This window comes from Anguilla anguilla, chromosome 13 (genome assembly GCF_013347855.1).
Source record: "Anguilla anguilla isolate fAngAng1 chromosome 13, fAngAng1.pri, whole genome shotgun sequence".
NCBI classification, from domain to species: domain Eukaryota; kingdom Metazoa; phylum Chordata; class Actinopteri; order Anguilliformes; family Anguillidae; genus Anguilla; species Anguilla anguilla.
In genome coordinates this window covers 5,595,802-5,609,019 of record NC_049213.1, presented here as the reverse complement: position 1 = coordinate 5,609,019, position 13,218 = coordinate 5,595,802, and the positions used below count along the sequence as shown (strand labels likewise).

The window sequence follows — 13,218 nt, the reverse complement described above, 5'->3', positions numbered from 1 at the left end:
TACACTGTCATGTTACACCGCATCCTGTTACACTGTCCTGCTACACTGCATCCTGTTACACTGTCCTGTTACACTGAATCCTGTTACACTGTCCTGTTACACTGCATCCTGTTACACTGTCCTGTTATACTGCATCCTGTTACACTGTCCTGTTACACTGCATCCTGTTACACTGCACCTCATTACACTGTGTCCTGTTACACTGTGTCCCGTTACACTATGTCACATTACACTGTGTCCTGTTATATTGTGTTCCATTACACTGTGCTCCCATTACACTGTGTGCCGTTACACTGTGTCCTATTATACTGCATTCCATTACACTGCATCCCATTACACTGTGTCCTGTTACACTCCCAACACACACTGGGCAAAATTTCACATTGGACTGTCAACTCTGTGCACGTGTGTGTGTGTGTGTGTGTGTGTGTGCGTGTGTGTCCATGTGCATGTGCGTGTGTGTGTATGAGCATGTACATGCATGTGTGTTTGTGTGTGAGTGTGTGCATGTGTGTGTACACGTACACGTGTGCGCACACGTGTGTGTACAGCTGTGTATGCATTAGTGTGTGTGAAAGAGAACGTTTTCATGTGTGTGTGTGTGTGTGAGCATATGTGTGTGTGTGTCTCAGTGCGCGTGTGCACGTGTGTGTAGGTGTATGTGATTGTGTGTGTGCATTTGTTTCAGTGTGTGTGTGTGTGTGCGTGCGCATTTGTGTGTATGTGTGTGTGTATACAATTCCATATGAATAGAAAAACACTATATTATACACCGCGTGCATGCATGCGTATGTGTCTGTGTGGAAAATATTAATGGGGACACAGTATACTGCCTAATATGTGTGTGTGAGTCTGTGTGCGACAGTGAGTGCGTGTACAATTCCCTCATAATAGGAGGACACAGAATACTGTACACTGTGTGTGTGTTTATGTGCATGTGTGTGATTACAATTCCAGACACACAGTACATCGTATGTTGTGCGCATGTGTGTGTGTACAATTCCATGTTAATGGGGACACACAGTGCCCTGTATATTGTGTCTTTCTTAGGCTGTGCTGCTGACCTACTTCATGCCATAATGGGATATTAGACCTGAGGGCTGAGGAGGGCTGTGTGGTGAGGGGAAGGGTTAGGGTGGTACGAGGCCGGTCTGGGTCCATGGGCTGCAAATTCTTCTTACAAAATAAAGTACTACATAGAGCCGTGACATTACGCACACACACATATACAAGTATATATACACACAGACACACACATATATGTATATACATATATATATGCAGGATACATGCACACACACACTCACAGTCACACACACACACACACACTCACAGTCACACACACACACACACACACACTCACACAGTCACACAGTCACACACACACACACACACACTCACAGTCACACACTCATAGTCACACACACACACACAAACGCCCCGGAGCGGGACGGGGCCCGAGTGCAGACACTCACACACACACACACACTCACTCACAGTCACACACACAGACACACACACTCACTCACAGTCACACACACAGACACTCACACTCACTCACAGTCACACACACACACACTCACACTCACACACACACACACACTCACTCACAGTCACACACACACACAGACACTCACAGTCACACACTCACAGTCTCACACACACACACACAGACACTCATAGTCACACACATACACACACACACACCCCGGCGTGGGACGGGGCCCGAGTGCAGACACACACACACACACACACACACACACACACAGTCACAGTCACACACACACACACACACACACACCCCGGTGCGGACACTCACAGGGGACGGCGCGCAGGTAGAGGTTCTCCCGGATCACCTGCTGCAGCTGACTATCCATGGAGCCGGGGGTGAAGCACTTACTCAGGTACAACCTGAGATCTTTACACAGTGTAGAGCCTGAGGGAGGGAAGAACGGAGAGAGGGAGAGAGAGAGAGAGAGAGAGAGAGAGAGAGAGAGAGAGAGAGAGAGAGAGGCAGAGAGAGAGAGAGAGAGAGGGAGAGAGAGAGAGAGAGAGGGAGAGAGAGAGAGGCAGAGAGAGAGAGAGAGAGAGAGAGAGGCAGAGAGACAGAGAGAGAGAGATGACTATATGTTAAACAGTACTGTCATTGTTAGACTGAAGGCCATATTTTACATGTTGTTTGTATACTTTACTCATACTGCTTTGGCTGCCAGCTAAGCCACACTGAGAGGATGTACAATATCCCAGCACATAACACACAAATTTAGACAGGCACATCCACAGCCACCCCCGATCAATACACTTCCCACAATCCTCTAAAACAAGCCTCTTGCACTAAAAATGCTAAAAAAGGGTCATAATCCAATAGGAAACCTCTGAAGCTCTACTTCTCGGTGCAGTATTGATTAAAGTGAACACCTATCAATCAGTCTACAGCTTGCAGGCGGCTTGGAAAGACTGAGCAGTGAGGAAGTACAGAGGATCAGAGGCCATTTTAAACATTTTAAACCCACACACAAAGTGTAGGGCACACACATACACACACACACACACACACAGAGTGTAGGGCACACATGCGCGCACACACACACACACACAAAGTGTAGGGCACACACATACACACACACACACACACACGCACAACCACACAAACACACACACACACACAGTGTAGGGCACACATGCGCACACACACACACACACACACACACACAAAGTGTAGGGAACACACATACGCACACACGCACGCACGCGCACAACCACACACACACACACACACACACACAGGGTGTACGGCACACACGCACACACACACAGCGTAGGGAACGCACACATTATTCAGTTGGGTCTTAGAACAGTTATTCACTCTTCTAACAAATTTTGAGTTGCAGAAGTTATTCCATAAACTAATCTGGCGTATCTATACTCAGATTTAGGACATGAGTTACTGGGGCTCACCCTCCCCGGTGCTTCACAAATGAACCGGTAGGCATATGGGACACGGTTCCGCAATATTCGTCAGAGGAAATTTCTTTTCAAAAAGAATCTCACGGCCAAATGGGAATGTAACTGGAGTGTTTCCGCAAACGTTCCTGAAACGTTCCTTATTGGCCAGGGTTTCGTTTGGCTACGTCTGCTAAGTGCAACAAACAAACAAACAAACACCCTGCAGGCCCCCCCCAACTGGCCATCATTACAATCTGTCTGCGCTGCTAAAAGGCGTCAGAACACACGCTTTATAAAATAACGCGTGTAAATGCGATTAGAGACAAGGCCCTGGCACTCTAGTGCCATGCTAATGCGTGTTGCCATGGCAGCCAGGGCCTGGTGCCCGCCTCCCCTTGCTAGAAACACACAGACCTCCTCAACACAGCACCACACATTAGCACTGGATGGAGCAATTTCATTATTTCATTTTCATTATTCGTATTATTTAACATTTAGTAAACAGTGCTTCAGAATGCAATTGCAAGATTATATATGGTACAGACCCCTATCATTATTTTATTTGATTTGTAATATTATTTTGTATATTCCATTAAATTCTACAGAATGCAGCAGCAAACTTCAATTCTGATAAGAAACTATTTTATTTCATTATTATTTTAGTATTTATCATTAATTTTTTCCCAGTAGAGTTGTTTCTGTGATATTATATATAGCTTACCATCCATAATGTTTTTTTCTTCATTTGTCTCGGTACTTCAAAATTTTAGATTTTTAATCAAGCAATTCACATGGTTGTGTACATTCTCAGCTTTTCTTAAAGGATTTGCCATTTCAGGGCACCATAATGTTTGGGACATATTAATGTAATGTAAATGAAAGTAGATGTGATTAGTACTTTTTGTTGAATATCCTTTGCATGCAATGACTGCTTGATGTCTGTGACCCATAAACGTCATCAGGTGCTGACTATCTTTCCTCTTCAGCATGTGAAACACATGTTCAGTTGGATTCAGATCAGGTGACTGACTTGGTCAGGCAAGAATTCTCCATTTCTTGGGTTTGAAAAACTCCTTTGCTGCTTTAGCAGTATGTTGTAAGGATCGCTGTCTTGCTGTAGGTTGAAGTGCCATCAAATGAGTTTGAAGGAATTTGCTTGAACAGATAAAATGTTTCTGTACAATTCAGCATTCATTCTGCTCATGCTATCAGCAGTTATATCATCAGTGAAAACAAGTGAGCCAGTACCTGTGGCAGCCATACATGCCCAACCCATAGCACCCCCATCACCATGTTTCACAGATGAGGGGGACTACTTCGGATCTTGGGCAGTTCCTTTAGGCCTCCACACTTTGCTCTTGACATCACTCTAATAAGACTGAATCTCTGTCTAATCTGTCCAAAAGATATTTTTCCAGAACTCTTGTAGATACTTCTTGGCAAACTGTAACCTGGCCATCCTGTTTTTTGTGGCTAACTAGGGGTTGCATCTTGCAGTGTACCCTTGGTACTAGTTGTATTTGTGAAGCCTTGTGCGGACAGTAGTCATGGAAACATCCGTCTGACAGATCAGAGAGTTTCTGATCTGTCAGACAGGTGTTTGCAGGGTTTTCTTCACTGTGGTGAGAATTCTTCAGTCATTAACTGTAGAGGTCTTCCTTGGCCTACCAGGCCTTTTGCAATAAATGAATTGACCCAGTGCTCTCTTTCTTCTTAGTGATGTGCCAACAGTTGATTTTGGTCAGCCTAAGGCTTGGCCAATGTCTTAGACAGTTTTTTTGAAATCCTCAGCCTCATAATGGCATCCTTGACTTAGCCTAAATGAAGAGGCTACATATAATAAAGTGCTGTAATGGTGAAACCAATATGTATAAAAACACCCTTTAAAAGAACCCTTTAAAAAAATAAAAGCTGACAATCTGCACCTTAACCACATGTGAACTAATTGATTGTTTACAAATTGTGAAATGCAGAGACAAACCAAGAAAAAAAATGCCTTTGTACAAAACATTATGCTGCTTACTACATATATATATCAGACCTGGGTCAAATACGTATTTGTTTTGGATTCAAATACTTTTCTGTGCTCTATTGATCTTGCCTGGTGTAATTGAGCCTGCCAATATGACCAGAAGGCGGGGTTCGCACTTGTTGAGAGTATTTCATTGGTTCCAATACACCAGACAAGATATATACTGTATATTTCCTGTGCAGTTGGGAGTTGTGGTGCAGAGTCCTGGTTCTACTTACATTACATTACATTAAATAAAATTCACTTAGCAAACACCCTTATCCGCCTCAACTTGCAGAAGTGAGGAACATATGCCTCAGAGACACAAACACGCGATTCTGTCGCCGTGGGCACCGCTGAATCACTCATCAATCTGGCTGTGGAGGCTGGAGTGGGGTGGGGGTGGGGGGGGGGGGGGGGGGGGGGGGGGGGGGAAGATTCGGCTGGGAGACATATGGGCAAACAGAGAGGCTGAGCGCAAACACATCCATCTCCCGCTCTATAAATACTCCCGACAAAGCTTAAACTCCCTTCACAATCGTGTTACCCGTCTACGTTCGTTTCGACAACGACAACGACTTCACTTTGCATCCTTTTAACCTGCATCCACACGGCAAACAAAGAGAAAAATGCAATAAAGGAAACGGCAGAGGCCACGGGTGGCGATGTTGAAGCATCTGTTCTAGAGTCTGAGGTTTGGCGGTACTGGGATGACGGCACTTCAGTCCCAGTGTGGAGTAGAGTAGAGTAAAGTAAAGCTTGAATGTCCCAGAGGGGGGACATTCAAGCAGTCAATAATAAGTAAAAATGGAATCCATACAATATATACATACAATATAGACATGCATACACACATAAACACAAGTACACAGTTAGCGCTGACGTCACTGTTGTCGTTGTCTCTTGCCCGTCCACGTCGTGCGCACTCCTATTCGCACAACATGGACAGAACACGCAAAGAAAGGCAGAACTGTTTATGAACCTGTGTTGTGTGAACACACTGGACTTTTTTGGGTGCCTAATAAACATTCCATATGAGATGAATAAGCCAACAACGTAAAAAAAGAGCGCAATTAAAGGGCCCTTTGATGTTATTATCAATAATTATGCATTCATAATATGAATGAATAATATAAGAATAATATGCTGGTATAAGCCTGGGAGGGGGGGCAGGTAGGCTATGCTGGGACAAGGTAGGAGGATGATTCAGTGATTCAGTGGACCAGGTATGCTGAGATAGGCTTAAGCGTTGGGAGTGATTCAGTGATTCATTGGAGCAGGTATGTGGCTTTAGGGTTGGGAGTGATTCAGTGATTCATTGGAGCAGGTATGTGGCTTTAGGGTTGGGAGTGATTCAGTGATTTGGTGGAGCAGGTATGTGGCTTTAGGGTTGGGAGTGATTCAGTGATTTGGTGGAGCAGGTTTGTGGCTTTAGGGTTGGGAGTGATTTAGTGATTTGGTGGAGCAGGTATGTGGCTTTAGGGTTGGGAGTGATTCAGTGATTCAGTGGAGCAGGTATGCTGGTATAAGTTAGGAGGATGATTCAGTGATTTGGTGGAGCAGGTATGCTGGTATAAGGTAGGAGGATGATTCAGTGATTCAGTGGAGCAGGTATGTGGCTTTAGGGTTGGGAGTGATTCAGTGATTTGGTGGAGCAGGTATGCTGGTATAAGGTGACACAGGGGGGCGGGGGATGGGTGGGAAATGATTCACTGGAGCAGGTATGCTGGATTTAGGCAGAGGTGCAAAGTCCAGGGGTCAGAAAGCAAAATGTGTCTCTTCCACCCGTGAACTCAGCCCAGCTGATTCCACTAATTAGTTCTACCTCCAGGATGCAGAATTGTGCTAATTAGTAGATCCAAGGTGATTGGAACAAAATACTAGAGAGGATCTTCTACTTTCTGAACCTGGATTTTCCACCTCTGGGGTGATAGAGTGATTCAGTGTAGTACAGTAGGTATTCTGGTATAAGTCTGGTATAATAATATGCTGGTATAAGTATGCTGTTGCAGCCAGCGTGGCTGGATGACCACACAGCAGGAGAGCTCAGGAAATGCAGGCAGACACCCCATGCAGACGCCCCCAAACAAGGAAACGCACAAAGTCTCTCACACATTTACATTTGCCATTTATACTGCATGTAGGGATTCTGTTTAAATACCCTACCTTTCCCGCACTGGGGCTAAAACTAAAGCCTACAACCTGGTCAGCTTTCCGACCCCAAAGCGATGCAGGTGTTCACACCACACCCAGCTATTAATCCTCCTACCGCTTTCATTGTTCGGAATGCGCTCCATGGAAAATGCCTCCTAAAGAAAGAGGCTCTGTGTGCCTCAGTGTAATAGGTTAAATTATACACCACTGGGAGGCGTTTGTTCCCAGACCCTGAAAGCGTGGACACCTGGCCACTGACACTAAACCCTCTGTGGAACAGGCATAAGCCCCAAAGCAAAAAAAAACTGCATTAAATTATAAGAAATCGTGAAAGAGCTCAAGCCGTCTTCCGGGGCCTAACATGACGTAGAGGTTGGTGGGTGAGAACCACAGCGCCACACTGTGTTTGCTTAAGGAACATCACTTTTAGCCTTCTCACATTGTTTCCCCCACTCTCCCACTACCTGTCATCTCCTAGGCAGCTGGATTGTGCAGTCACTGTGCCAAAGGCCTGTGCAGCTGAGGCAGCTGGACTGTGCAGTCACTGTGTCAAAGGCCTGTGCAGCTGGACTGTGCAGACTGTGCCAGAGGGCTGTGCAGCTGAGGCAGATGGACTGTGCAGTCACTGTGCCAAAGGCCTGTGCAGCTGGACTGTGCAGTCACTGCGCCAGAGGGCTGTGCAGCTGAGGCAGCTGGACTGTGCAGTCACTGTGCCAAAGGCCTGTGCAGCTGAGGCAGCTGGACTGTGCAGTCACTGTGTCAAAGGCCTGTGCAGCTGGACTGTGCAGACTGTGCCAGAGGGCTGTGCAGCTGAGGCAGATGGACTGTGCAGTCACTGTGCCAAAGGCCTGTGCAGCTGGACTGTGCAGTCACTGCGCCAGAGGGCTGTGCAGCTGAGGCAGCTGGACTGTGCAGTCACTGTGCCAAAGGCCTGTGCAGCTGAGGCAGCTGGACTGTGCAGTCACTGTGTCAAAGGCCTGTGCAGCTGGACTGTGCAGACTGTGCCAGAGGGCTGTGCAGCTGAGGCAGATGGACTGTGCAGTCACTGTGCCAAAGGCCTGTGCAGCTGGACTGTGCAGTCACTGCGCCAGAGGGCTGTGCAGCTGAGGCAGCTGGACTGTGCAGTGACTGCGCCAAAGGGCTGTGCAGCTGAGGCAGATGGACTGTGCAGTCACTGTGCCAAAGGCCTGTGCAGCTGGACTGTGCAGTGACTGCGCCAAAGGGCTGTGCAGCTGAGGCAGCTGGACTGTGCAGTCACTGTGCCAAAGGGCTGTGCAGCTGGATTGTGCAGTCACTGTGCCAAAGGCCTGTGCAGCTGGACTGTGCAGTCACTGTGCCAAAGGCCTGTGCAGCTGGACTGTGCAGTCACTGTGCCAAAGGGCTGTGCAGCTGAGGCAGCTGGATTAAACCACCAGGGGGCAGTATCACCTGCTGTAGTGACAGTTCTCCCGCTCTCTCACATCTTAGAACTCTACCTGCAGGGAGGCGTACCTGGTGAGACGGTCTTGATGCGGATGGGGTGGGGGCAGGAATTGAGAACGCCCCTGACGTCCCCCAGGGTCATTCCCAGGACGGGCGTTCCTCCGATCTCAAGGATGACGTCACCCACTGTGGCCCCGCCCCCAGGGGCCGCAGTGACGAATGGGAACTCTCCGTAGTCGGCTCCGCCCCCAATGGCCACGCCCAGCTCCCCGGAGGCACCGCCCAGAGGGACGAAGCTCTCCTGCACCTTGGAGCGCCAGTGCAGTTTCTTGACGGCAACCTTAGACATGGTAAATGAGCTGGAGGAGGGGGGGGGGGAGACAAGGGACAGGGTGAGTGATGTCATCACCAAGTAACTATGATGTAATCATTCAGGGACAGAAGGTCAGGGATCCTTCCTTCCACTGCAAGTTTCCGCTATGTGTGTCTGTTCCAGTCACTGCAATGTGTGTCTGTTCCACAGTCACTGCTATGTGTCTGTTCCACAGTCACTGCAATGTGTCTGTTCCACAGTCACTGCAATGTGTGTCTGTTCCACGGTCACTGCAATGTGTCTGTTCCACGATCACTGCAGTGTGTGTCTGTTACAGTCACTGCAGTGTGTGTCTGTTCCACAGTCACTGCTATGTGTGTTCGTTTCACAGTCCCTGCTATGTGTGTCTGTTCCAGTCACTGCAGTGTGCGTCTGTTCCACAGTCACTGCTGTGTGTGTCTGTTCCACGGTCACTACAGTGTGTGTCTGTTCCACAGGCACTGCAATGTGTCTGTTCCACAGTCACTGCAATGTGTGTCTGTTCCATTGCAAGGTGAACTACGTTTTCGGTTAGACTGTACAGTGCTCAGCCTTTTGGTCTCTTTGGATAGTGGCTCTTAAATAGCACTGAAAGTTTACTTTAAAAAGTTTTAAAGTAAACTTAAAATAAGTTTTATATACAGAAATTTAAATGCATTATAATTTCACTGTAGTATGACGTTGTCGTATGCCACGTATACTCTATAATAAAAGAAGCATGTTTAGATAATACATTTTTAGAGATTAAATATACAGTGTCTCTCACCTGCTAAATTGCTTTTTGGGAACTGTCAAACATATCTAAAGCATGGCATCATTTTCAATAGGCCAGACCCATATGCAGAATAATAAATCATTTTCTGCTCGTTACAAACGAACAGAAAATCTTTAGCACTGCTTCGCAAACTCTGAGCACAAATGGCATCATTAAATACAAGATTCGCATGTGAAGATTGTGCCTACAAAACATTCTCACACAGCTCGAACTGAAGGATAGAAACTCCGGGTGGGTTGTTCTTTTCAGCTAACATGTAAATACAACAACAAGACAAATTATTTAATCACTTCAAAGGAATCCGCATAACCTGATAAACCTGATATAAATCTCAGGCAAAGCCCGAAGGAAATGGAAGGTCCGAGAGGTGGGGGAGAGAAAGGAGACAGTGTGATGCAGGAGGAGCTCCGGGTCATTACACACAGGAATAAGGGTACAGTGGAGGTACATTTTGTTCTTTAGGGGACAAATTTGCCAAATGTACCTTGAAAATACAATAACGTTCTCTGTGGGTACTAAAATAAGTGCATTTTACAAGCAAAAAAGATTCATTAAAATTCATACCTTTTTTCTGAGAATGTGAAGAACATATAATCAGAGCCACATCTGACAACAATGTAAATATATCAAATACAATCAGAGCTACATCTATGGACCATGTAAACATATCAAATATAATCAGAGCCACAACTATGGGCCATGTAAATATACCAAATATAATCAGAGCCACAACTATGGGCCATGTAAATATATCAAATATAATCAGAGCTACATCTATGGACCATGTAAACATATCAAATATAATCAGAGCCACAACTATGGGCCATGTAAATATATCAAATATAATCAGAGCCACAACTATGGGCCATGTAAATATATCAAATATAATCAGAGCCACAACTATGGGCCATGTAAATATACCAAATATAATCAGAGCCACAACTATGGGCCATGTAAATATATCAAATATAATCAGAGCCACAACTATGGGCCATGTAAATATATCAAATATAATCAGAGCCACAACTATGGGCCATGTAAATATATCAAATATAATCAGAGCCACAACTATGGGCCATGTAAATATATCAAAATATAATCAGAGCCACAACTATGATCATGTAACTGTCCAAGATCTGACCATGCCTGAAGCTGGGCGATGAGTCTATGTCAACTGGACAGAGAAAAACGACCGTAAATACCACAACGGTAGCAAAACTGATTAACTGTGTTCTAGGCATGTAGGCAGAGTACAGTATGCTGTACTTAGAAGCCATCTAATCCACCTATCCATGTTGACTACAGATGACATTGCTGTTCATGACTATTTTCCTCTAGGACTGAAAGAGGTTCCATGGAGACAGAGCAGAACAGCAGGAATTGCTGGGAATATGGCAGCCGAACGTCATAAAGCTGAGGGTAATCAGAGAGAGGATTATCCCTGACGACGACACAGTTACCGACATTCAAAATGGCAGCATTTCCAAAGAGCAGAGAGAACTGCAGATAAATGTAGCAAGTATGGAACAAGTGTACAAGGTCCTATTTGACCAGAACAGTCATTTAGAAGGAGTTATGTTCAGTTGTGCAGATGTTAATACCAATACTAACACTAATACTGTGATTTCTCTGTTTCTACAGAAGATCATGGAGCTGGACTCAGGTGAGACTTCCCACAAATACATTTTTGTAGATTTGTAACAGTTATTCATAGTCATGAACACATTAAATCCAGTTCGCACATTAAACATTACTCTCTGACCTAACCTATGCTACGCCAAACTGGGAGGCATGACAAGTTACAACATAAAGATAATAATACAAAGCACAATATAAGTGCCAGATGGAGGAACATGTAACATGAGCGGCACAGGAGGTACATGTGTAGCATGAAAGAGGAGGATTTAAGCTGTAAGTAGACTCGGTCATACTGCACCGTCCAAAGGAAAAGAATGACTCTAAAAAAGCGAAGCACATCTGATGACATCATCAGTGCACGCAGCATTCTAGATCTTTGTCACACACCACCAGTGCGAAGATCCCCCCCCCCCCCCTCCAGCAGGTATAAAAGTTAGGGACAGCAATCGCGCGCTCTCTTCCTGCATGGTCTCCTGCCCCTTTCAATCACTGTCCTTTGAGTTCCCACATACCGTGGAACTCCTATGGGCCTAACTCAAGCTCTCGTAACTCTGTAGAACTCTAATTCAAAGGCTTGCAGAACGCACAGACGCACAGATAAAGTCGCTGTACGCAGTAGCCAGGCTCAGCCGACTTAGCTTGCCCGAGGCGACTTAGCCTAGCCCATCCCTTTCCGAAAACCGACCGGGGGGGGGGGGGGACAACATGGCCGCTGCTACGGAACAATGACTCGGCGTGCGTGCCTCACACCTGGAAACCTCCACGATTTCACAACGCTAAGACTGACCCCACAGCAAACACCGCAGACCGATACCTGCGTGAATGGGCCGACAGTAAGACTGAGCAAACTTTCCAGGCAATAGCAGTTTAGCTTAGTCAGTGTTGAGTTTAATGCGATATCGCGTGTTCCCATTTTGTCCTTTAAAATCGTTTGCCCTGGCGATGGAACCGATACAATCGCACACGTGGTCTTCCTCTCTCCCTCCCTCTCTCCCCCGACTAACTTTCCAACCCTAACTACAACACACTCATAGTATAGTCGGTAGTGGAAGAATAGCTAGCTTGGTTGCATGTGTCGCTTAAGAGCTGAAGTTGTGCTTCACTCTCCGGCACTACCGGGAGAAATACATACTCCTTCGTAGCTGAGCTAAATCATTCAGCCATGCTGGTTACACTATACATATATACCCCACACATACGCGACTGTTACGGCCTGGCTCGAAAAGCCGGAAGAACAGGCACAAAAACAAAAACAACAATCTAAAAACTTATTTAAAAACACAAACCCAGACATTTGGTAGAATAAATAACGAACTAATCACAACCTAAACGAAGGAAAACCCACAAAGTTCAAACAAAACGATCGTCACAAAAACTACAAACCCAAAACCACAAATCAAACCACAAACCACACACAAAAGAAACCCGAAAGAAAGATCTCCCCTGCCTCATACTGCTGGGCTTAAGATGGCTCACAGGCAGGTGGAGGAAATCAGGCAATTAGGTAATTAAGCAACTACCTCCACCTGCACTACCCAGGCAAGCAGAGGCTAAGTTATTCAGCCACGCCGGTTACACTATACATATATACCCCACACATACGCGACCACCCGCCGTTTACCCTTCCCCCTTTCGTCCACAGACAAAGGCACACGGGCACACACACAACCACACACACACGGGCACACACGCAACCACACACACACGGGCACACGCAACCACACACACACACCCCTACCTTCCTTTATTTAGCATAATTCTCCCCATAGTTTAGTTTGTGTATGCACTATTTGTACGTTTGTTTAATAAATTCTTATATTAAACCCGTGTCTGTTTTGATGTTGCCAGAACATGAGAATCTGAGCCCAAAATAGCCTATCCAGAACTATATCCTTCAGGTTATCATAAATCTTTGATTTA

General features: G+C 45.9%; 1 protein-coding gene across 4 annotated transcripts in view; it reads right to left on the bottom strand.

Moving 5' to 3' along the window:
* The window catches only part of LOC118211048 (membrane-associated guanylate kinase, WW and PDZ domain-containing protein 1), an 84,826-nt gene that overhangs the window by 49,459 nt on the left and 22,149 nt on the right, over positions 1-13,218 (bottom strand). For all 4 annotated transcript variants that reach the window (XM_035387786.1, XM_035387785.1, XM_035387787.1 and 1 more), the window contains exons 2-3: positions 8,603-8,892; positions 1,820-1,936 (exon numbers count right to left, since the gene is read on the bottom strand). In XM_035387786.1, coding sequence (XP_035243677.1) covers positions 1,820-1,936; positions 8,603-8,882 — 397 coding nt within the window. In that variant the 5' untranslated portion in view covers positions 8,883-8,892. The remainder of the gene's footprint in view (positions 1-1,819; positions 1,937-8,602; positions 8,893-13,218) is intronic.